This window comes from Macrotis lagotis, chromosome 1, assembly GCF_037893015.1.
Source record: "Macrotis lagotis isolate mMagLag1 chromosome 1, bilby.v1.9.chrom.fasta, whole genome shotgun sequence".
Classification (NCBI taxonomy): Eukaryota; Metazoa; Chordata; class Mammalia; order Peramelemorphia; family Peramelidae; genus Macrotis; species Macrotis lagotis.
In genome coordinates, this window is record NC_133658.1 from 388613128 (window position 1) to 388639495 (window position 26368).

A 26368-nucleotide genomic window follows, 5' to 3' on the forward strand; every position below is an offset into this window, starting at 1 on the left:
GCCATAAGCACATTACTACCTCAGTTTCCCCTTATCTATAAAATGATACTTGCCCTGATTTCTTTTGCAATCTGAATATAAAGAAATAACAATTAGAACTATCCAAATCCACCTAAACTGTCACCTAAGAAAACAGTATTTCTTCTTCATTGTCAGCCTTTAAGCAAAAGATGTATTTCTTAGAAATGAAATAAATGAATAGATAGATGAAAATTCATTTATTAAGAAATGATTATATACAAGGTTAAGCTAATGCTGGGAATACAAAGTGAACATAAACACAAGGGCCCATAAGGGACTTGCTTCTTCTATGGTAGAGAGAGGCATAAAGGTGGATACAGATGATGCAGGTGAATTCAAAGGAAAAGTTCTAATTCAGAGAGTTACAGGAATGATGAATTGATCCATATGACAATTAATTGAGATGCTCTTTCCAAAAGCAATTGTGATGCAGTTAGATACCATTCCATGTATTTGGATTCTCACTGTTTGAAATTTTAATTACATAAAATATAGTCATTGGTCCTAGCCTAATAGATATGTTTAGTGTGAATTTGAATAATGTGATAGGAGAGTCATTAGTTCACATTATTTTTTATCTTCCTACAGTGATTCACTTACCATGTCCAGAGCAGGGGATAGAGAAGTGTACTAGCACACTTGTGGGTATGGGTTATAAAACTGTGAAAGATCTGAAAAGTTAAAAATGCTATACAAATCTACTATTAACTTCCTGAAACTTTTTTTAGGTCCAGTAAATAGCTTGGACTCCCACATAAAACTCAGTGGGAGGAAAGAATGATTTCTGAGAATCTTGTTTCATGAGCTTAAACTAACCCCAGTGGGGATAAATTATAAATTCACTGTTTTCTCTGTGATGTAACTAAAACTGGCCTTCTAGTCACTTCTCCCTGATGTTATTGAACCACCAATTAATTTCCTTTACTGACTCTCAGCTTTGAAGCCTGTCACAAAGGACAGAGAAGCTTGGACAGCTACATAGCTCCTCTGACTCCTGAGCACTGCCCCATCCCTGCAATCACATCTGGAATGATCTCATTCTGGAGAACACTAGTCTTGGTCACAGCTGCCTGGAAGAAGAGAAATAAAGTTTTTGAGAAAAACATTGGCATCAAAATTGGATGTGGAGAAAAGATAAGGGGGAGAACTAACTGGTAACTTGTGCTTTTGGTTTTGGTTTTTTGATGAGGCATTCAGTTTTAAGTGACTTGCCCAGGATCATACAGCTAGTAAGTGTCTGAGTTTCAAATATGAACTCAGGTCCTCCTGACTCCAGGATCAGTCCTCTTTCCACTATGTCACCTAGCAACTGACATAATCTTAGGCTGCTTCCATGGGGCATAGTATTTAAAAAGCGTCTATATAGTGCCCATTCACATCTAGTCCATTCACATCTGGGGTACTATTGTAACATACTGGAGTTTTTACAAAAAGAAATAAAAAGAATCACAAATATACAAAAAACACTTCAATATGTGGGAGGCATAATCTCTCCTCTCCTCTCCTTAGCCCCAACCCCCATCCCCAGAACTCAGTCTCAGTCTCTAGGGGAGGGGATGGGTATTGGGTTCATGGCTTAGCTCAGTTTCCATAGGGCACAGTCCTAGTTCCAAATGTGAACTATTCCTGGGGTTTGAATCCCAGGCACTTTGACTTTTCAGGGCTTCCATGGCTGCTGCACCATGTTCCTTAGAATCCTGACTCTATGGCTCAAACTCTTGATATAATAGCGAACACCTCCAGCATCAGAAACTGAGGACAAATAGTACAAAAGCAGAAATAAACCCAAGGTCACTGGTTCAGTTCATGGTATCTAGGTCCACTCTGGGCACAGTAGCCAGGAAGAGGGCTAAAAAAAATGATGGAAAGAGAGAGCAAACAACCTGCTGGCTCTACAGAGTCCATCAAAGAAGTCACTCCAACTCACATGGTAGGGGTTGCAGAGAGCTCCATGTTAAACAAATTGAGGATGCAAAAAACAGTCATGCTGTTTAGTTATCACATTTTGAAAGAGACATTGTCAATCAGAAACACATCTTGGGAACAACCAGGAAGGCAGAACTAGAGATCATATCACAAGATCAACAGATGCTGGAGATGTTAACCTGAGAGCAATCCTTAAGCATTTCAAAGACAGTTACCTAAAAATTATACATGATCCACTTGGCCTGAGAGAGCTAGATTAGAAATAATAATGTACAAACATTCCATGGAGACAGACTTTAGCTACCTATAAAGAACTTCACAATAATTCGTTGCTATTACTCAGTCATGTCTGACTCTCCATGACTCCATGAAGTTTTCTTGGCAAAGATACTGGAGTGGTTTGACATTTCTTTCTCCAGTGTTTCCCCATTTTACAGATGAGGAACAGAGGCAAATAGGGGTTAAGCAACTTGCCCAGGATCACATGGTACTAATTTACTAAAATGTCTGAGATCAAATTTGAACTTAGATCTGACTCTAGTTCTAATTTTCTATCTTTTGCATCACCCAACTGCCCCACTCAAAATAATTAAGGCTATCCAAAAATAAAAATAACTACTTTGACAAGTAAAGGGTTTCTCATCTCTCAGGGTCTTTTTGTAAAGTAGTATACCACTAGAATAGAGATTCAAACTTTTTTGTCAGTTGAATTAGATGATTTCTGGAGGCTAGAGTAATGCTTCTGGAATTAGAAGACCTAAGCTCAAATCATGCCTTGATGTGTGCAGCCTGTTTGACTATGGGAAAGTCACTTCACCTCCCTGGGTTTCACTTTCCTCATCTCTCAAATGAAGATATTAGACTGGATTGTCTCTGAGGTTTCTCCCAAGTCATATCCATGTTTCTAGAAGTTCTACCACTATATACTATAGAGATTCCTCAGGGCAGCTAGGTGGTACAGTGGATAGAGCAATGGCCCTGGAGTCAGGAATACTTGAGTTCAAATCCGACCTCAGACACTTAATAATTACCTAGCTGTGTGGCCTTGGGCAAGCCACTTAACCCCATTGCCTTGCAAAAAAAAAAAAAAACAACTAAAAAAAAAGAAAAAACAAGAGATTCCTGATCAAATAAGGCTTGTACTAGGTTATTTCTGATATAATACAATGCTGAGTTTCTGTGATTCTATGATATTCTTTAGGACTTTCTCTTACCGTTCTTTGTATTTCCAGAGCTTAGTATAGAGTACTAAGTGCATAGTACTGGCACACAATATGCACCTTAATAAATGTTTATATTGATGGACTTAACAATGAGTCCACTTCCTTCAGGATACAAATGAGGAGACTGAACCCCCAAATAAAGGACTTGCTTGAGATGACACATCTAGTAAATAACAATCAGAATTTGAACCCAAGTTTCATGACTCCAAGTCTAATCATCTATCCACTATCATGGCATATCTTCTTGTGAAACTACCAGATGTGATCTGAAGAGTCTCTTAGTCTTACAAGTAATGGTTAATTTGGTGACAGAGAAAAGGAAAAAAAAAATCTTGTAACAGGAGAGGCCTTTTGCCCCTACCCTCCGTTCCCTACCACCAGCATTCCATTCTCCCTGGCTGCCAAACAAAGCCATCTGGCTAACATCTGTTATGCAACTACCCTGTGAAGTATGGTACTAACCCATCCCATATTGTGGGAGCCTTGTTGAAAAGAAAAAGAACTGTCCAGCACAGACACTCATAGACATCCATCAGACCTTTGCTTCCTAAGTAGGTCATCCAGATACTGCAGCATGGTGATGTAAAAAAAATCCTTGGTTCCTTTATTGTTCTGTGACAACTTCATGCCCAGAGCAAAAAAAAAAAGGAGAGAAGCAATAGAGACTCTGATGAAGAAAAGACAAAGATAACTGGTATGTTTGTGTGTGTGTGTGTGTGTGTGTGTAGGAAATGGGGGTGTGGATGGACGGATGGATGGATGAATGTGGGTATACTTCATAGAAGTATTTGTATGCATATATGATTGTGTTTGTACATAGGGGTGAACAGTATGTTTTCTTCTGCACTCTTTCCAAATATTTCACTCTCTAACTAACATACCACATTCTCTACCATCTGCTCCTGGAAAAGAACTAAGGGGGGGAAAGACCTATGTCCTTGTCTTACAATATACTTACAGTACAGTCAGAGTTGAAAGGGACCTTAGAGATTCAATTTCTTTCATTTAAAAAAAAATATTTTTTTATTATGAATTTAATAGTCTCCAATAAACACAAGCATTCCAAAGAGGAACAAAAAAAGAAGCACTCATATATGAAACTGTGAACTTGTGTTATGTAGAGTTTGCATTTTAAAAATAACAAAATATTAACAAAATTGTTATTTATGCCCTCTCTGAACTTTTTTGTTTTTTTGTTTTAGGTGTAATTTTTTTTGGTTTGCCTTCTTGATGTGCTTTTCTTTCACATTGCTAACACTTCCTACTAACTTATTCTTCTCCAGCAGAAGCCTTCCTTTATTAAAAATGAGTATAGTCTGAGCGCAGCTAGGTGGTGCAGTGGATAGAGCACTGGCCCTGGAGTCAGGAGGACCTGAGTTCAAATGTGAGCTCAGACACTTAATAATTATCTAGCTGTGTGACCTTGGGCAAATCACTAAACTTTGCCCATTGCCTTGCAAAAATTAAAAAAAAATAGTGTAGTCAAATGTTACAGAGTATTATTTTTCTGTAAAAAAATTATGAGCAGATAGACTTTAAAAAAGCTGGAAAGACTTACATTAGTGAAGTGAACAGAACCAGGAAAACATTATACACATTAATGTCAATGTTGTGAAATGATTGATTAGAATGGATACAGTTCCTCTTAGCAGTATGGTGATTAAGTATAGTCCTGAGAGATATTATGGAAAATGGCATCCACATTCAGAAAAAAAACAACAAACTATGTCATCTGAATGCAGAGCAAAAAATACTATGATCACTTTTTTAAATTTCTTTTATATTTTTTCTTTCTTTCTCATGGCTTCCCCCCTTTATTCTAATTCCTCTTTCACTATATGATTAATATGGAAATATTAATCATGATTACATATGTAAAACTAGATTATTCACTACTATGAGGAGGGGGGAGATAAAAGTGAAGTAATAGAAAAATGTAGAACTCATAAGAGTGCAAAAGGATGAATGTTCAAAACTGCTTTTGTGTGTAATTGGAAAAAATAAAAGAAGAAAAAAGACAAATACTTTAGGAATTCACAAAAAAAAATAAGTACAGTGCAGCAAAATAAATTAATCTATTTAGTCATGACTGAAAACTGATGCCTCATTTTCCACCTCAAGTCCATTGCTTCTCTATCAAAAGGTTTCACACATACATTTGTGTCAAATTTTGGTTTTTCCTAGTGCAGGGTTGGGAGGGAAGGGGAAAAAAAAGAACTCAGAATTCAAAATGTAACAAAAATAAATAAATTAAATCTTTTTAAATAGTCAAACATTGCTCTTGAAGAGTACCCATTTAGGCTTGAAGCCAATCTGGGGAGTTTGAGAGATTCAAAGGTCTGAGCCCAATGAATGGAGTTGACTGATATCAAGAGAAGAAGTCATTCAGTGTTCTTGGAAAAGATAAACACCAACAAGAGGATGGGTCCAAATCTACCCTATTTTAGCAAAAGAAATGGACTTGGAGTTGTTTTGATGGTAAAGAACTAAGGTAAGATGTAAAACTCTCAATGAACAATCCTTGTAAACTACTCTTCCAACAAAATATAAAGGAAGTGTAAGAGTGAAAGTTAATTTGATTCAATCAGTTAGTAGATTATATACACTTAGGGTGAAGAATAAAATATTCTTTTATCTGATACCTTTATCAGATGAGGACAACTTAATTTAATCAATGAATCAAAAGTATTGGTTAATGTATACTAGTCACTCCCTGTGGGTCTTTTATAAAATAACAAGTTTGTTTGAGCCCAGCATAATTTTGGAAGCTTAGAAGGAGTGGCTGCTGTGATACTCCTGAAAGTCAATCATTTATTATTATAAATGGGGGGAGGGAAGAGAAGCCTCTTTCTCCAAACCCCCCTCTAAACTAGAGAAGAACCTGGTAAATTTGAAATGGAACTCATCATCCTACTAGCATCCCCTGGACAACATAGTCTGGCAGTGGTGTTTTCCCTCTAGATCTAAGGCCAAAATAGTCACATCAAGGAAACACATCTTCAGAACTCGATGAGGAGACAGGCAGAAAGATACACCAGAGCTATGAGGAAACTCATGATATTCCCCTGAAGGGAAGAAAATAATTCCCAGGAGCAAAAAGACTTCCAGGTGCTCTGAGTTATTCCCCATTGCCATGTGTTCTCTAAGCTTGAGCAATTTTCTGTTGGAACTTGTGGGAATTTTTTTTACTTACTATTCTTATTTTTTCAGTTGTTTCAGTTTATATCTAACTTTTTGACTCCATTTGAGGTGTTCTTGACAAAGAAACTGGAGTTGTTTGCCATTTCCTTCTCCAGTTCATTTTACAGGTGAGGAAACTGAGGTAAACAGGGTTAAGTGACTTGCCCAGGGTCACACAGCTAATATATCTGAAGTCATAGTAGAACTCAGGTCTTAGGGGCAGCTAGGTGGCGCAGTGGATAAAGCACCGACCCTGGAGTCAGGAGTACCTGGGTTCAAATCCGGTCTCAGACACTTACTAATTACCTAGCTGTGTGGCCTTGGGCAAGCCACTTAACCCCATTTGCCTTGCAAAATACTAAAAAATAAAAAAGAACTCAGTGCTTCATCCACTGCGCCACCTAGCCGCCCTCATAAATATTAATTGCTAAAAGTTAACTGATACCAACTGATAATAAAGGGAGAGGCACACTGGTGAGGACTCATACATTAGAAATTCTATAGTATTAGAAAAACACAGAATTCTAAAGAGAAGATGTAATAACGACCCTCAGGGGGACTTAATGAGTCAGAATAAGGGGGAGGGGGGAATGAGATAAATACCAGAATACATACTACAAAAGATATAAGTTGTTACAAAATTCTATTTTAAGTTGTTTTGTCAATGTATGCTGAGTCTTTTATTATTTATATTTCATATATATATCTATAGATATCTATAGATATATATATTATAGAGCCTATCCTATATCTGATCCATGTGGAACACAGTATACATTCTTTACACTTGCATTTTTAAGAGACTTCTACATGAACCAAGATCTAAGCTTTAAATAGTGCCTAGCACATTTTTAGGATTTAAATAATGTTCCTAGAATGCTAGGATTAGAGTTTAATAAAGTGAAGATTATAAGAAAAAAAATTCCTATCCCTTCTCATTAGAGGTCAACCTCCCTTAAGAATATGTCTAGAACATACACCTCAGTTTTTGACTGAAGGGTATAATGAATAACAATTCCAGAAAGGTGGGCTGGAGCCAGATTACAAAGGAATTTAAATGACACACAATGGAGTTTGTATTTTATCCTAAAAAAACAAATCAGGAGCCACTTGAGTTGATTGAGAAGGGAAAGGACATTATCAGACCAGTGTTTCAAGATTATCACATTGACAATATGGAGAATGTTTGGAGAAGGAAGAGAATAGAGACAGGGAATCAAATCAAGAAGCTATTATAATAGTCCAAAAGAAAAGTGATAAAGGCCTGAATCAAGGCAATGACCATGTGAGTAGGGAAAAAAAAGAGAAGAAAGTCATGAATCAACAAGACTTGGCAACTGATTGAGAGTGAGTTAAATATTACTCACAGGTTGTGAGAACTGGAAGACTGGTAGCACCCTTAACAGAAGCAGGGAAGAATAGAAGAGGGAAGGGTTTGAGGAGAAATGTTTTAGAGCCAACTTAAACAGACTTTAGGAGAACCCAACTGTTAAATTTTCAGTGTAAGCATTTTCACATAGAAATCAGCAAATGCTACAAAACAGAGTTTGATTTATTATTGTATTGGTTGTCTCAAGTCATGAAAGAGATGAGGGTAGATTTACCTTAAAAGTGTGACTTGCTGTATTTTTTTCATGGTGTTGATTATTAGACATTTATCAGTGCACCCCGGGCTCAAGGGAATGATAAATGAGTTCTGTTTTGAAAATCTAAGTTGGAGAATGTCCAGAATGTCCAATAAGCAGATGATGATGCAGGATTGGAGCTTAGGATAGAAGCCAAGACCAAATATACAGTAGCCAATAACAAGGAATCCTAAAGATAAATGGGTAGCATCAATAACCGGGGACCCTGGAAAAGAGGCAAGATTCTAGTAAGTTGATAAGCTTACAGATCAGTAGGTGGCACAGTAGATAAAGCCCTCCACTTTGAGCCAGGAAAACCCATGTTCAAATCTGACTTCAGACACTTAGCATCTGTGTGACCCTGGGCAAGTCACTTTTTGCTAATTTTCCTCACTTGTCTCTCGTTGTTTGTCCTTCATTCTTGGGAGATGATGACATAACATGCAAGTGAATTGGATTTGAGTGAGGTGACGAGGTACAAAGTCACCAGCCTTACTTTCTCCTCCAGTCATCTGGGTCCAGTAGCCAGATATGGATTAGCACAAATGGAGATGACCCTGGATGCAAGGCAGTCAAGGTTAAGTGACTTGCTCAAGGTCACAGAGCTAGAAAGTGTCAAATGTCTGAAACCACATTTGAACTCAGATCCTCCTATTTCTATCCTCACCTGTAAAATGAATTGGAGAAGGTAATGGCAAACCCCTCCAATGTCTTTGCCAAGAAAAACCAAAATGGGTTCAACTGAAAAATTGAAAACAACTGAATACACTGAAAGCCTGAGGTTGATCACTGATTGCATAGGATATCATGAGCCCTGAGAAATGGTATTTATATTGCAAGACCTTTCAAGGAGCCATATCCACCTAAGTCAATCTTATAAGTTACATATAGGGAGGCATTTTGTAAACAGGTATTACCTCTTGCATAGATGTTGGCTGCTTCTACTTCTCAACTTTACACAAATCTCTATTGATAGCAGAAGGAAATGAGAGATGGGAATGATGAGATGCCAACTTGTCCACATCAATTCATTTTGACACGTAAGCACACCCTCATTCACTCACAGACATATTAACATATCCAAACATAGACAAGAATGCCCAGACACGTATTCACACACACTTACACACATATCATAATGTGCACATACTAAGAGATACATACACATGCATGTAGAAGAACTCAGACAGTTTCCCTAGAACGATAAGCCTGGCTGCCACATGTCCTGAAGCTTTTTCCAACTTACTGCAAAAACAAAGGGAGAACGTTCCCCAAGCCCCAGCACATGTGTGTGATTGGCTGGGGCACGTGACCAGAAGGAAGCAGCTCAGTCCCATTACAGGATGAGAAAACTATGCTTTGGGCAAAAGGAGCCAGAGGCTGGAGCTGTGAGCACTGTTGGGAGAAGCTGGGAACATCAGGACTTGGAGAAACAGTGGCAGCCGTGGCAAGAGCTTGCAGGCCTTCAGCTGCAGCACTGCCTGGGCCCGGGAGGAGCTGTTTGCAGCAGCCTAGCTTCACCATGGCCTGGACCCTGAGGCCTTGTGCCACGATGCATGCCTGAGACCCCAGGAATTCTCTGGAAGAGACTAGTCCTGGTGAGTGTCAGTTCCACTTATTTTTGGCCCTTCCCTTATTCCAGTATCAAACATGACCCTGCCCTTCCCTGACCACTCATCTTTTCTCATCTCACCTAAGGGTCAAGGTTTTCTAGACACAATAAAAGTTATAAGGAAAGTCTATGTTGAGGGGCTGGAGGGAGCTGCTAGCATCATCTCTGTCCTCATCTTAATGCTAGAAGAATCTTAAAGTCATAGAGAGATGGACTGTGGCTTGTTAGACACGTAAAGGACTGGGATGGGCAGAGAAATTATTCAGTGTTCTGTTCCCTGAGGAACAAAAATAGGGGACTCCTATCAAGATATAGAGAACTAAAGTTTTCATCCAAGTCCCTCATTTTGGAGCTGAGGAAACTAAATCCTAGAGAGACTAAGTAATTAAAGACCCATAACTAATTACCAAATCCAGGTAGATTTGATAGAACTCCCTCCATCCTCCAACCCCCAGGGCTAAAATTCCTTCTCCTGAATGACACTGTCACTTTGGTCAGTCTTAAGTATGATGTCTTTGCTGCTGAAATAGAATTGACATTATGGACAAATGCTTGCACAAACTTCCTTCTGTAATCCCTCTTCCTTTAAGGAATCCTTAAATCCCGAATAAGACTCCCCATTCTTAGACTCTGATCCTTGACTGCTATTGTGGTGGGGATGATTCAGAGGCATCATCGTATGCTCTAAGTTTCCTGAAGTATCTGTCCCAAAGCTAAAGAGATGACTCCTGCACCCCAAATACTCAAACCAAGCCTTAGAGCACTGGCTGCTGAATTAATCTCTATTTTTTTAGATTCCATTCAACCAGGTATGCTATTCACAAGACTCAGTCCCTAAGAGATATCTACTTTTTTTTGTGTAGAAGTGATATGGTGATATGGAGAGTGTTAAATATTCAGTCTTGCATCTCAGCCCCCTAGTCACCCACTCTAGTTTATGTTCTTTAACATCTGCTTATTCTCTTTAATACTTGGAGTGGACTGGGACCTGAGAAAATAGGTTGCCCTGTCTCTATTCTCCCTTTGACCCATTATTATTATTTTACCCATTACTCATCAACTATTAAAAATGTACAGATGCAAAAAATGTAAAACTTGATAATCTAATAAAAGAGAAGAAGTTAGGAGATACAATAGGGAGAGTACTGAACCTGGAGTGAGGACCTGAGTTCAAGTTCAACCTCAGACACCAGCTATGTTACCCTAGAAAAGTCACTTAAATCCTCTGCCTCAGGTACTTCATCTGTAAAATGAAAGTGATCATAAAAGCACTTGTCTCACAGATTTATGAGGATTAAGTGAGATAATATTTTAAGCATTTTATAAATCTAAAAACTCTAAATGCAAATAATAATAATTATTATTATTATATCAAGACAATATCAATATCTATTGTCTTATAATTCTTGGAGCTGGTTATTTGGAGATGACAGTGCCATAATTAGCATGAAACAAATGGAGTTTTGCCACAGGGCATTGACATTGGGGTATTGTGCTTCCTTCCCAGGATGCACTTCCTCTTCATTATGACCAATGTCAGTATACCTAACTTTTCAGCTCATGCCACCAACAAAGCAAAGGTTGCCACCCCCAAAGTCCTGTTAATTCTCTCCTGGACCTGCCTTCTTCACTCAGCCACAGAAAGGTTATTTAAGGGGAAATATTTTCTTCCAGCTTTTAAAACTCATTACTACATCACTTTGAGCAACTAACTTAAAACGCTGACTTCATGTTTCTTCTGTAAGAGAAGGAGTTGGACTACATCATCCCTAAAAATCCTTTTCAGCTCTAAATCCCACAAAGTTATATAATCCAAAGACTTTTAAAAATTCCTGTTAGAATCAAAGAAAATTGGAGATCACCTAATCCATCTCTTTCATTTCAAAGGAGGAAATTGAGATACTGAAAAGAGGACACAAGGTGAGATATGTTAGCTTCTAAAAATCCATTCTCCTCAAATTAAAGAACTAGATTTAAGTATTGGGAGAGTTGGATTGAACTCTTTCATGGTTTTTCTCACACTTATGTTTCCAGACCTCAGACTAGAAAATGCAAAGTCCTCCCCTCACTCCCTTCTTTCTACTTCCTCTTCATTTGCATACATTTAGATATATTTTGTTTTTGTATATTTTTGTATATTGTATATTTTTACTTGTGAATAAAATAAAATTTTATATTTATTGATAAATTACTTAAAACAAATAACTCATTACTTGAAAATCTGGTACTTCCCAGCTAAAATTCCCTTTCTTCCCATCCCCAGCTTCTTTTATTTTTTTTATTTATTTAAAGTAATAGGGTTAAGTGACTTGCCCAGGGTCACGCAGCTAGGCAATTATTAAGTGTCTGAGGTCACATTTGAACTCAGGTCCTCCCGACTCCAGGGCTGGTGCTCTGTCCACTGAATCACCTAGCTGCCCCCTATCCTCAGCTTCTAATATCTTTCCTAAACAAATTTTTATATATATACATACATATATTTATTTATGTATTTTGTACATGTATATATGTGTGTATTGTATACCCCAAAAGAAAGTAAATTCCTCAAAGACAGGAATTGTTTCACTTTGATGTTTTTATCTCCAGCATCTACCTATTTAGCCCATTGCAAACACAATAAATGCTTATTAATTCATAATTAATTAAAGGAACCAAGTTCTGAATTATTTTGTAGTGATACAAATCCTGAAGAAAACTATTAAATTCCTTGTAATATTATAACTCAAAAATCCTTTTCAATAGCATAGTTTTATTTTTGACCATATTTAACTTTCACCATTATCCATTTAATGACTTTAAAAAAAATGATTATTAATGGCAATGTGCCAAGAGTAAAACTCATATTGAATGTATTAACATTACAGTATGGAACAGATATATTGACTTTAATGGGCAAAATTAACAATAGAAATTAAAAATAGTATCTATTGTTATCCAATGTATTATATAATGCTTTAAATCTATTCTTGCCCATTCTCCATGTCTGCATTTAATGTCCTGCTATTTAAGTAAGCATGCTTATTTAATAATAATGCTACTACTATGTCTCTTTGACCTCTCTTTTTTCTTATACTTTCTGATCTCATACAGTTCTCCTAGACCCTCTACCCAGATGCCCCATCACTGCATCAAATATACCAGAGAAATTAGAATTGGCCTCTCTGTACCATCCTCACCCTAACCCCCAAAGTCAGTTTCTCTTGTCCACAACCAGTAATGTACCCAAGTCTTCTCCCTCCCAGGAATGAAGTTGTATTAAATGAACCTAAAGTAAACCTTTAAATCCAGATAAAGTACAGATAATTTTTTTTTTTTTTTGGCCTGTGATTCTATCAGTGTAGGGGAACTCTCACTGATACTGGTCCACAACTATCCTGTAATTTATAGTCATAGAAAGTTCCTAGGAAAATGGCTTATATGAAATTGTTCATAAAAAGTAAGCAAAACTGGGAGGAAAAGCTATGCAGTAACAGCAATATTATTAAGATAATCAATTCTAAAAGTCTTAAGAACTCTGATCAACATAATGATAAACCACAATTGCAAAAGATTCATGGTGAAACATGATAGCTACCTCCAGAAAGAACTGAAGGACTCATATTTTTTCTTGCTTTTTTTTTCCCTAATGGTTAATACAGAAATTTGTTTTGCATGTCTATACATGTTTGTTTTATTAATTAATTGAATATCATTTTTCTTAATTTTATTATATTATAATATATAATATTTTTATTTTATTTATATTTCTTATTTATTTTATTAATTAAATGAGTTTCATTTTTCTTACCTTCTTAATGGGTGGGGAAGGAGAAGAAGGGAACTAGAAATAAATTAAAATTTAATTTATAAAAGAAAGAAAGGTCCTCTGGAGTCATAGAATCTGGGTTCAAATCCTGTTTCTGCTTTTTTACTAACCATGTGACTTTGGGCAAATCATTTAACCTTTCTAGACAGAAGTTGTTGGATAAGTTCTCATCTGGGATGTTATGGAAAGGGACTCCTATTCAAATTGGCCTAAATGATCTATGAAGTCCCTTCAAACTCTGATTTCTCTGATTTTATTTGTGACCTCTATCATTTTAGGAAGGACTTGACAAGCTAGACGGTGTCCAAAGGAAGGCAAACAATATGGTAAGGCATTTCAATCCCAGTTACTAAATTCTATTTAAGGACTAAGATTGGATAGTCTGAAGATGCCTTAAAGAAATCATAAGAGTTATTTTCAAGTAATTAAAAAACTATTCTATTCTGCAGAATAGTCAGTCAATAAACATTTTTAAGTACCTATATGTTCCAGACATTGTACTAAACTCTACAGATATAAAAAAAGGCAAAAGATAGTCCCTGCCCTCAAGGAGTTTGTAATCTAAGAGGGGAGAGAACAAGCAAACAATATGTACAAACTATATATAGGATAAATAGGAAATAATTAATAGAAGGAAGGCATAGAATTAAGACAAGGGGTTTCCTATAGGGGATATAATTTTAGTTGAGAGCTAAAGGAGACAGAGATGAGGAGGGAGAGTGTTCAGACCTGAGGGTCATTCAGTGCCCAGGGAACTGGAGTGGCTTTTAGGGATAGAAAAAAGACCAGTGTCACTGGATATGTGTTGAGGAGTAAGGCATAAGAATACTAGAAGGGGAGGAAGTGTTTAGGGTAGGAAAGGAGTTGAACACCAAACAGAAGATTTTTGCATTTGATTTAGGAGGCAAAAGGGAGCCATTAGGGTTTTTTGAGCTCCCAGAAAGTGACATGTTGGATCAGCACTTTATGAACATTCATTCTAGTGACTGAATGAAGCATTGGAATGAATGAATGAATGAATTGGAATGAAGGGACTGGAGTAGGGAGAGATTTAAGGCAGGCCAACCCACCATCAGGCTATTATTATAAAAGTTCAGGCTTGAGTGATGAAGGTCTGCACCTGAATGGTAGCAGCATCAGAGGGACTAGCTTTGTGCTATTTGTGCTCAGAATTAGCAGTAATGAGTTAAAATGATAAAGGAGATTTTGACTGAATGAAATTAAAATAACAATGACATAACCATCACCCTAATAATTAGAATTAACACAATCTGAATGAGTTGAAGCATGAGGTAGTGAGTTTCCCAAAACTAGAGGTCTTCAAATGGAGGCTGAAATGATTTTAGACTAAAAGTAGTAGATCCCTTACAATTTAAGGAGATTTCAAATTAAATTCTATAATAATATCTAAGGCCACAAACATTTATTATGCTCTTACTGTGTAGAAATCAATGTACCTTGGCAAGATGGTAGCTTTGTTATTGGAGGACTTGGGTTCAAATTCAAATTCCATCTTTGATGTTTACTACCTGTGTGACTTTGGACCAAGTCACTAAACCTCCTGGGATCTCACTTACCTCATGTATTAAACAACCATAGCAAGCAACAAAATATGACCAGATGACTCCGAGATCCCTTCCAGTTCTGTATCTATGAATCTGAACTACGGTCACCCTGGGATAGCTAGGGACAGCTGGGCCCAGCTCAAAGTAGCTTACATTTTGATGTGTCCTGTAATGACTTCTGGAACCTATTAGTACAAAATTTCTGCCTACAACTCTGGCTATTAGGTTTCTCATAGTGACCTATTTTTCCCCATATTTAGCCAGTAAAATGTCAGCTTAGGTCAACATGTTTTCCCTGGTTTCTTGGCAAATGGATCCTATGGATTTTAGCACTGGCAAAACCTGTAGCCTCTGGATGCCAGAGACTATCTAAAATCTGTTCCTGAAGGAAGGGATAATAGGGTTTGTGAATTTGAAAATAAGGAGTGCTCCATGACCAAGCTGTCAGAGCCTAGGATTAGTCCTTCTCTCCTCTGTTTTCTCTTGGTGTTTTAGAGAAGGAATAAAACAAAAAACCACAGGCCCAAAGATAGAACTCTGTTTTTAATTTGCTTCTTGGAATTCTGTGAGGATATGGGAGTGTTCTGCATTAGGGAATTCCTACTCCTATCAAAGTGGTTTTCCCAATCAGTTCCAACATCTGCAATGTAAGCATGTGCCATCCTATCCCTCTGACCATCCATTCCTCTGAACTCTGACTAAGGGTAAGAATGCAATAACTATCACACTGAATCAGGCCTTTGGTCCCTTTATCCTAGGACTTTGTGACAGTCATCCCAGGCCCATGTTGTGGGAGAACAAAATTACCATCCTTAGGTTCAATCTCAAAGGTCAGAAATGCCTTGGGCAAGTTACCTACTTAAGGCCCTCTTATACTTCTTTTGATCCATCATTTTTTTCCAGTTGTGTCTAACATTTCTTGACCCCATTTGGGGTTTTCTTGGCAGAGACACTGGAGTTGTTTATCACTTCCTTCTCCAGCTCATTTTATAGTAAACTGAGGCAAACAGGGTTAAGTGACTTGCCCCATAAGTATCTGGGGCCAGATTTGATTTCAGGAAGATGAGTCTTTTTGACTCCAGGCCTGGATGCAGGTCACTGCATATATATCCTGTAAGATGATGAGAAAGGCACTTTGCAAATCATAAAGCCCTTTAGAAATATGAATCAGTATTTGTATCTTAGTTTTCTGAGGTAATTCATCATCAATCTGTCGTCTAAAATTTTGTTTAAAACTCTTCCTGAACTGTATATCATCTCAGTTTGGATTTTTCTCTTGAGAGTCTACAAGCTTAGTACCTTAAATGTATATTTATTCTACTTAAACTTTTCTCTCTCTCAAGCTTGCATAAAGTAGGGTGGGGCTACCTACTTCTAGTACTCCAGAATTTGAGGAATAAATCCAAATACTCTGGTTGGGCTGCTTTCCAGAGAAAGATAAGTCATATAGCCAGAATCTCATAAAAGCTGGAAAGGATCCCTGAGCTTTAGGGCATTGCCTTCATTGAATTAATAATTTTTTGGCTTGGACCTGAAATATCATTGGAATTCCAAGAGAGAGAATTCCATAGTGCATATTAGGTCCTTTCCTTCTTATCTTTATCCTGTGGGTCAGAGAAGAGTTTTAGAGAGATTACAGAGGGGAAAGCCCAGGGAACAAAAAGATCTGAATTCCAGTTCTGACTCTGACATCTATTCAGTGATCATGGACAAATCACTTTAGCCCTTTAGTATCCCCAGGCAACTCTTTAAGAGAATGTTATAGATGAGCCTCTGATCTACATCAGGGGAAGGAGTTTCCACTTCAGGGAGTTACCCTAATGAAATCCCATGTCTAGGCTTCCTGACTCACCAGCTCCAGCCCCCACCAAAAATATAATTCACAGCTTGATTCCTTTAAGTTCTGAACTTCCAAGTTTATTTATGGATTATTTACAGATTATTAACTACTTGACCCTTGAAGCTTAAGAGGAGCAAAACTTAAAGTCAAAGTCTTGGGAGTTTAGCCAAGCTGAGATTCCGCAATTCTTTTTCTGGGGTTTGACCAAACAAGAACTTTTCTCACCATGGTGGGAAGAATGTAAAGAACCCCTCCATGCTCTGTCCATATTTCCCCCACTTTCCCAAAACACACACATACATATATGCCCTGAAACCAGAAGAAGAAACAAAACAAAATAAACCACTAGTTATTTGGGGTGTCAAACTGTCAACAACTCTCTGTCTTGATAACTTTAGAAAGAAAATTTCTACAATATAAGTTAGGTTTTATCCTGATTTGGATATCACATCCAATCACATACTTAACCTAAATTTAATCCCTGGGAAAGCAACAGTTTTTAGGTCACAGGATTTAGGGCTAAAAGAAGGTGACCATCTCATCCATCGTTGTTTAACAGACATGGAGGCACAGTGAATAAGTAACCATCCAAAAAGGTGGCAGATTATATCAAGGAAGAAACCCAGGATTTGAAACCAGATTCTCTGACTCCCAAATCCTGTGCTTTTCCCACTACATCAATAACTGGTGATTGCCTGGTAATAGCAGCAGACTAGGTATTAGAAGACCTGGGTTCTTAGCACAATAATTCAACAAATAATTTATGAAGTACCTACTTGGTGCAATGGAATAGAGAGCTGACCTTAGAGGCAGAAAAACATGAATTCTAGTCCTTTAATTAAGACATACTGACTGAATCCCTTGGCATGTCATTTAATCTGTAAGTGTCCCCAGGTAACTTAATGCCCCTAGACAGCTAAGGTATTCAGAAGGGTCTGATCTATGGGAGTTTCCTCAGAGGAAGTTCCTTTCATCATTGAAATCATAAGTCCAGCTAAAAAAGAAAAAATTATAGGCATTAGGGATATGAAGACAAAATTAAAAGAAACAGTCCCCACCTCTAAAGAGCTTAAATAGCTTCAATTCTACTAGGGTGATTACAGGCAACAGTTTCTGCTACCTTGACCTAGTTGTGTGTTGTCTCTGGACCTTTGTTTTCTCTGCTATAAAATGAAAACAAAACCGATGATCTTTAAGGCTCTTTCAGATTTTATGGTTCTATTGAAAAGTAGAGTTCAAACAAACTGTCATTCACAACTTGTCTTGACACCATGAAGTGCCAGAAACTTGAATCTAAAATCCCAAGAATTCATGATGTGGGACATCAAAGAAAAGTATACCAACAACAAGAACTGAGGAAAAGACCATTAGGATGCTTATACTCAAGGGGTATGGATAAAGACTGGAGAGAGAGGCATCCTTATATTGAAGATAATGATTTCTTCCTATTCCTCTCTTCCAGATTAACAAGAAAAGTCTATCTTTCTCTGCATTTCCAAAATAATTCCTGCACCTATGTCCTGGTGCTACTGTACTACTGAGACCTTTAGTTCACAAATAATTAACCCTTTAAAAAAAATCTGCTAGTCTCTCTCTCTCTCTCTCTCTCTCTCTCTCTCTCTCACACACACACACACACACACACACACACAGAGGGACTGGGGAGTTTGCAAAAGTGTGTAGAGGAAGGAAGGACACTAACTCTTCTTTTGAATCTTAAATATGAGAAACAAAGAATGAAGTTAATGAGGTGCTGATCTCAGCAGAATTGTAATTAATCAAACAAAGATAGTTTGCTGTTACTCTGAGCAGGAAAAAAAAAAGGAGACTATCAGAGGACAGAAAAAGAAATAAGTTGGGGGTGGTTAGGTGGCACAGTGGATAGAGCACTGGTCCTGGAGTCAGGAGTACCTGGGTTCAAATCCGACCTCAGACACTTAGTAATTACCCAGCTGTGTGGCCTTGGGCAAGCCACTTAACCACATTTGCCTTGAACCACCCCCCCAAAAAAAAATAAGTTGAAACAGATTCTCTTTTTCAGTGTTTTCTTCTCTGTTTCTTAGTCTCTGTCTCCCTCTCTCTTTAAACTCTAGTAAGTTAGTAAATTGCAGTGTGTGCACTGTTGCTTGGGTTGGTTCTTTTACCTGCCATGGTCTTAGGAAAACATGGATACATATATGATTCAAGCAAAGCATATGAATTAAGAATAGGTAGGCTTGATTTAGAACATGAAAGAAAACCATCAAAACCAATACCTCCACTTTTATAAGTGTGAAAACTGAGACTCAGAAAGATGAATTCCCTTGGCTGAAATCTTTTTTTTTAATTGGACTTTGATTTCATTAGTATAGAGAATTCTAAGAGAGCAAACTGTATCTACCAATGCAGGTCAGCATCTGCTTTGCAATATAAAATCTTAGAACCTGGGATACTAAGGAGTAATGAATTGATAAATATTTAACAGTCAGTTTTTTTTGGGGGGGGGGTAGGCTTTTAAGTTTAATCTGTAGTATTAATACTTTCTACATCCCTTTCTTAAATATAGACAGTCAACAAAACAATAAATCCTGGTTTGTATTTTGTTGATTTTAAGATGTAAATTCTTTATATATATACATATTTTAATTTTTTAAAGATTTTATTTGAGTTTTGAGTTTTACAATTTTTCTTCCAATCTTACTTCCTTCCCCCCAACCATGGAAAGCAATCTGTCAGTCTTTATTTTGTTTCCATGTTGTACATTGATCCAAATTGAGTGTGATGAGAGAGAAATCACATCCTTAAGGAAGAAACAAAAAGTATAAGAGATAACAAGAGCAGTCAATAAGATATCTGTTTTTTTCCCCTAAATTAAAGGGAATAATCCTTGAAATTTGTTCAAACTCCACGGCTCTTTATCTGAATACAGATGATATTCTCCATTGCAGACAGCCCAAAATTGTCCCTGATTGTTACACTGATGGAATGAGTGAGTCCATCAGGGTTGATCATCACCCCCATGTTTCTGTTAGGGTGTACAGTGTTTTTCTGGTTCTGCTCATCTCACTCAGCATCAGTTCATGCAAATCCTTCCATGCTTCCTTGAATTCCCTGGTTTCTAATAGAACAATAGTGTTCCATGACATACATATACCACAGTTTGCTAAGCCATTTCCCAATTGAAGGACATTTACTTGATTTCCAATTCTTTGCCACCACAAAAAGGGCTGCTATGAATATTTTTGTACAAGTGATGTTTTTACCCTTTTTCATCATCTCTTCAGGGTATAGACCCAGTAGTGGTATTGCTGGATCAAATGGTATGCTCATTTTTGTTGCCCTTTGGGCATAGTTCCAAATTTCTCTCCAGAAAGACTGGATGAGTTCACAGCTCCACCAACAGTGTAATAGTGTTCCAGATTTCCCACAACCCTTCCAACAATGATCATTATCCTTTCTGGTCATATTGGCCAATCTGAGAGGTGTGAGATGGTAACTCAGAGAAGCTTTGATTTGCATTTCTCTAATAGTTAATGATTTAAAGCAATTTTTCATATGGCTATGGATTGCTTTGATCTCCTCAAAAGATGTAAATTCTTACACTGAAATTTAACAAAAAGCTTTCACAAGGCAGTTAGAACTGACTCCAGGAAACTCCTGCCCAAAAATGACTTGCCAGAATTGCAAAGTCAATATATGTTAAAAGTCTTGAACTCAGGTTTCCTTGACTCTAAAGACCACTCACTCTATATTACACCACCTTGCTTCTAGCCCAAAGTCATACCTAAGAGAAATAGGAGTTAGGATTTGAGCCCTAGATTCCAAATTCAGTCCCCCTGTCCATTTTCCACTCTAGATGATAATGTTTGTTCTTCATAACTGAAGATCATGTTGTCATGTAAATGATGACAAGAGTTGCCCAATTATGTTTATTGTAGTGAAGGGAGTTCTGTGTGCCTTTTCAATTGCCTTTTCCAGAACCATTCCACCCCATGACCTTATTGGTAGAAAATAGGATGATAGTCTGGATGCTACAGGATTAGCTTGGTTTTTGAATTCGTTCTTCTTCCTCCCATATCAGAAAGGCAACTCAGCACAACATCAACACCAGGCAAATACCACAGTTTAGATAGGGGCAAAATCTGTTTCTTGGATCTTTTCTTTCATTCCTTACCTGCTGGCCCATTAGAAAGAACTAATTTTTCATATTTCCCTTTACAAAACAGTGAAAATTGCAGTTTCTGAGTCAAACTGTTGCCAAAAATAACCAGACAAACTTAGGAGGCCTAGAGTGGTCCTACAATGAAGGGGATGAGAAAAGAAAGGGACCAGTACCAGAGGAAAAAAAAGAGCCAAGCACAAAGGACCAAGAAATAGACCTGATTGGGGGCTGCCAGCTCTCACCTATTCCAATAGTCTCATGCAATGCTATCTACCATGGAAGGGAATGGCTGAAGAACATGTTCAGGCTACTGGGGTTCAGTGGGAATATGGAAAACTCCAATCAGAACAAGAAGCAGAGGCAAGTGAGAAAGGCACATACAGTGAGGAATGTCAGATCTGAAGGGAAATGACTTGTCTGAAGTCTTACTATGGTTTAAATAGCCTCTCTACTGCCTGGAAAAGAAGCCTAGGAATCAGAGAGAGGCCTAAGGACAGAAATACTCAGGGGTGGGAGAGAAAAATGAAAACTAGAGCTAAGGAAAGACAGATATCAATCAGGAAAGCTTGGTAAAATGTCAGATCACATTGTTGCTGAGTACTTAGATCATCCACCCTCATCTACCCTCATTAAACATTGAAAAAGAGTGTATCACAATATATAGAACATTGAACTTATAGTTAGAAAGATCTGGATTCAAATCTCCCTATGACCCTGACCAAATTGCTTACCTCTTCTGATTTTCAGTTTCCATAACTGTGAAATGGGTATAATAACAGGACCTACTTTATAGGGTTACTTTGGGGATAAAATGAGAAAATGTATGAAAACAGTTTAATGAATATATATAAATGTCAGAAATTATAATAATGGTGATGACATTAATATTAAGATGGGCATTGTCACAGGTCCTGACTCTCCTGCCCTGGGCAAGTTTCTCACATTTAATCCTGTGGTAAGAAGTACTTTTGGTATTGGCCCTAATATCGCTCCATTCTTTGCCCTATATTTGCATAGTGCTTTCCACATCCTCATAACAACCCCATGAGAAAGGGAAGTCAGGTTTTATTTTCCTATTTTACCGATAGTGCCTCTGGGCTATCATTTCCTGACAGCTGGGGTCCATTATCATTAAACATTATTCTACCACATTAAGAGCAGTCTGGATTAATGGAAACAAAGGCATGGGCATAAGGTTCTGCAGTCAGAAGGCAATAGTTTTGTGGAAGGCAAGAGTCACAAAAGGATAAGAAGTGTCTCATGAATTTCTTTAGCCACAGCTGTAAAGTGCCTCCCTTTTCCTTCTCCTCTCTCCCTTTTCCACTTTAGTCTCCTACCATTAACACCAATCCCAGGGGAAATGCCTAATTTGCTATGCCCTAGGGGGACCTCTTTCTTCTAATAATCTGACTGACCACCCAAAAACTCACTGGCTTCCTTGCCTCCCTTCAGGTGGCCATCATGATTTCCTGGGTATTCTTAGCCTGGGCCATCCCCTGTGCTGCCAACCAACTCCTCAGTGCCTTTGCCAGAGGGGAACTCCAGAATGACCCCCCCACCCTCATCTGCAGCATTCCAGGGCCCCAAGGTCCCCCTGGCCTCCCAGGAGCCCCAGGGCCTTCTGGAATGGTGGGCAGGATGGGCTTCCCAGGCAAAGATGGTCAGGATGGAAAGGATGGAGAAAAGGGCGAGACTGGAGAAGAAGGTAAGGGAGAAGGCAGAATAATAATAATAATAACTATTAGTTATTTATTGCTTTGAGGTTTGCAAAATATTTTACAAATATATTCCCATCTAGTGATCCTGGCTTTGCAATACTTCATAATGTTTGCATTTATTTCAAGGAATGTCATTTAGTGCTTATCATAGTGCTTGGTACATTAACAGGCTCTTTACAAATACTTGTTGACTAGATAGTAGCTGTAAGTAAAGTTGGATTTTAGGTTAACATGGTGCTGATCTTAAGCAAATCATTTAACCTTTAGGTGCCTCAGTTTCTCCATGTTGTTATTTGGGGATAATAATAACTTCCCTACCTCAAATGAACCTTGTCAAGATCAAATGAGATCAATAGCTTAGGAAATAGAGATGGGCTCTTTGTCCAAATTACTGAAAAAATGTGAGGCAATGTGTTCAAAGTGACAAGAGCAATATAGTCTTGAAATCAGATCTATAAAACGGGGGGTAACAATCATGGTGGATTTTCATGAGAAAAGTTCTGTTAAGCACAAAATATTACATAAATGGGAGTTATTACATGTGATCCACACCAAAGTGTTCCAAGTAGAGATGCAGTTTCCTACTGCTTCCTTCCTCTCCTGTGCCCTAAGTGAAGGCCCAAGACTCTGCTGACTTTTGAGAAAGTACATTCTATCAATATCAGTAGTTTTGGCTATCCCTCCTCGTAGGCCTCAGCTCCCTCATCTGTGAAATGAGAAGGTTGGAAGAGATCAATTTCTGCCACCATTAAGTTCAAATATGACTTCAAATATTTACTGGTTGGGTGATTCTAAGCAAGTCTTCTGTGCCTCAGTTTCCTCATCTGTTAAGTGAGGATAAAAACAGAACCTACCTCCCAGGGTCATTATGAAAAACTAATGAGAATATAAGTTACTATAGAAATGCTAGTTATTATTAAGATTTCAGCCAGTATCACACAAACATGATTTCCAGGTCTTCAAAGGGTGGTGGTTGAGTGAATATATACCTCCAAGATGACACCATGCTGCTTTGTATTCCAGGTGCACGGGGTCGAATAGGGAACCCAGGGAAACCAGGACCAAAGGGCAAAGCAGGGGCAATTGGACGAGCTGGTCCCAGGGGTCCCAAAGGAATCAGTGGAACCCCAGGGAAACATGGAGCCACTGGGAAAAAGGGGCCCAAGGGAAAGAAGGGGGAGACAGGAATGCCAGGGCCCTGTATCTGTGGTACTAACAGGGCCAGGTCAGCCTTCTCAGTGGCAGTCACCAAGAGTTACCCCAGGGAGAGGCTACCTATCAAGTTTGACAAGATCCTGATGAATGAAGGTGGTCATTACAATGTGTCCAGTGGCAAGTTTGTCTGTGGCTTTCCTGGCATCTACTATTTCACCTATGATATCACACTAGCCAACAAGCACCTGGCTATTGGGTTGGTGCACAATGGCCAATACCGGATCCGGACGTTTGATGCCAACACTGGGAACCACGATGTGGCATCTGGCTCCACCATTCTAGCCCTAAAGCAGGGAGATGAAGTGTGGCTGCAGATCTTCTATTCAGAGCAGAATGGACTCTTCTATGATCCTTACTGGACTGACAGCCTGTTCACTGGCTTTCTCATCTACGCTGACCAGGATGATCCCAACGAGTTATAGAAGGCTCTGATGGAAAGGGGAAATCATCATTCTGAGGAAGGGAGCCAGTGAGAGCCAATCTCAGGTTGGGTTTTGCAAAAGGTCCCTTGGAATGTGATGAACATTCTAAGTTCTTGCTGAGTTAACTTATCCCCTCTGCATCTTTTCTTCTACAACATTAAACTTAAGCATTTGAGTAATTCACTGGGTCCCTAGTCCCATTCTTCTCCAAGCTGTCAAAATATCCTATAAAAGGTGGGCTGAGAAGTTTGCTTATGTCTTTATGAATTTTAGCAGGCAGCTATATCCTATATAATACTCCCAGAACATTAAAAAAGGTTTCTCAGGGAGGTCATGGAACAAAATGTCTTATTCAACAAATAAAAAAGACACTTGTTGAACCCAAATGACCTCCTATGGACATCATGAGGAAGATGTGACCAAACTCCCTGGGTCAAGATTAAACCAGTCCCAAGGCAGGGATGTTTAATGAGTCCAATTCTAAGGTGTTTGTGGCCTAGGAGGAAATTTAGACTACATTCTGCTCATGGCCTCTGCAGGAAGAGTTTTGTAATTTTAGATCTGGAAATTTCTCAGAGGCCATCTAATCTGGTCCCCTCAATTTATGGATGAGAAAATTGAACCCCAAGGAAATTAACTGGCTTACCTACCCAAAGTCACACAAATAGTGTCTGAGACAGAATTTGAATCTAGATCCTCTGACTTCAGTCCCAACACTCTTTCCCTTTGCTACCTTGACCCTCCCAACTTCTCCAACTTCTCAGGTGAATTTAAAGAATTTCAGGACATGGAAAAATACACAGGCTACAACTGCTTCTCAGTCAACACAGGTGAAGATGATCCCACCGTTAGCTAACCTGGGGGGTGTGTGTGTGTGTGTCTTCTACATGGAAATCCATGATTTGGCTCATGTAGAATACATCTGTGACAGATTGGTTAGCTCTTGACCCTTAATACCAGGGAAAGACCCACGATTGTCTACAACTCAGTGGTATAAGTAGGAAAACTACTGACCAGGAAATATGGCTTTTAGACAGGCTAACACCAATTAACTATATGATCTTAAGCAAGCTTGCTTCATCTCATTTTGAATAAGAAATTTTTTTTTCACTTAATCAATTTAAGTCACATTTTCTTCTTCTGCAAAAAAGGATTATAGAATGTAGTTAGAAGGAATAACAGAGGTCTTCCTGTACATCCCATATCTTTTGACAGATGAAGAGGCCTAAGGAGGTTAAGTCATTTGCCCAAGATTACACAGTAATAAAGGAGAAGGATTAGATCAGTCTTTCCCATCACCAGACTTCAGGATGCTGCTGCTGCATGTTTTTCCAGTCCACAGAACTTGTCATTTTTTTAAATGTCTGCACTTAAAAAAAATGTTTCCCTCTCCTCTTCCAGTTTCTGTTGTCCATTGACTTTTCTCAACCATTCAGAGACTTTAGAAGGCAAACTGTCCCTCAATAGAAAAATTTACCAGTCAGAAAGAAATAATTAGGATTGGGAAACAACTAGGAAAAAACTCTAACATCCTTTACCAGATGCGTTATAGTCTGTCTGATGACTTCCATTTTCCCTCCAGGGGGTGACTTTCCACCACACAAAATTCTAGAGATGCGGCAAGGCACTTTGGACCCACGCCTAGAGTCTCATTTTTCATTGTCCTGCAGTCCTCCTGTTATTCCTTTCTGGGTACAGAACTGAAAGCAAATGAGATTTCTGCCTCAAAGATATGTTCCCTACCATGAAAAAAATAAAATGAAAAACAAGTGTCCACCATTTTTTAACCTCTAAAATAATTTTTTATTGTTTTACATTAAGCTCTAAATCAAAGGGGAAGTTATTCCACTATAAGACAATGAGCATATCTGAGTTCTCTGTCTCTCTTTCCTATTAACTCGCTTTGCTTTTAAAATAGGTCCAATCATTTTTATGAGCAGCAGGTATTTTTAAAGAAAGATTTGTATTTAGAGCAAGCTGATTTGAGATGGTATCTTGGCTTTGTCATCTAGATGACATTGAAAAAGTCTTTTGCCTTCCTGGGGTCTTAGATTAGTCATCTATAAAATGAGGGG

At 38.2% G+C, this 26368-nt stretch overlaps 1 protein-coding gene across 2 annotated transcripts; it reads left to right on the forward strand.

Annotated features, from left to right (window-relative positions):
- Positions 1-9305: 9305 nt before the first annotated feature.
- On the forward strand, positions 9306-26231 carry C1QTNF2 (C1q and TNF related 2). 2 transcript variants are annotated; one of them, XM_074212490.1, is made up of 4 exons: positions 9306-9573; positions 13671-13718; positions 22391-22643; positions 23680-26231. In XM_074212490.1, exons 1-4 carry the CDS (start codon positions 9532-9534, stop codon positions 24291-24293), a joined length of 957 nt encoding a protein of 318 aa, XP_074068591.1. In that variant the 5' UTR covers positions 9306-9531; the 3' UTR covers positions 24294-26231. The 2 variants fall into 2 exon arrangements, with proteins under 2 accessions (XP_074068591.1, XP_074068592.1); XM_074212491.1 differs by lacking the exon at positions 13671-13718.
- The last annotated feature ends 137 nt before the right edge of the window (positions 26232-26368 follow it).

What these genes read in the sequence shown, in the direction of transcription:
- C1QTNF2 (XM_074212490.1), top strand. Translation starts at nt 9,532, where the DNA reads ATGCCTGAGACCCCAGGAATTCTCTGGAAGAGACTAGTCCTG. An exon ending in TCTGGAAGAGACTAGTCCTG is followed by an intron (nt 9,574 to 13,670) that starts GTGAGTGTCAGT and finishes CTATCATTTTAG; the next exon opens with GAAGGACTTGACAAGCTAGA. An exon ending in GGGCGAGACTGGAGAAGAAG is followed by an intron (nt 22,644 to 23,679) that starts GTAAGGGAGAAG and finishes TTTGTATTCCAG; the next exon opens with GTGCACGGGGTCGAATAGGG.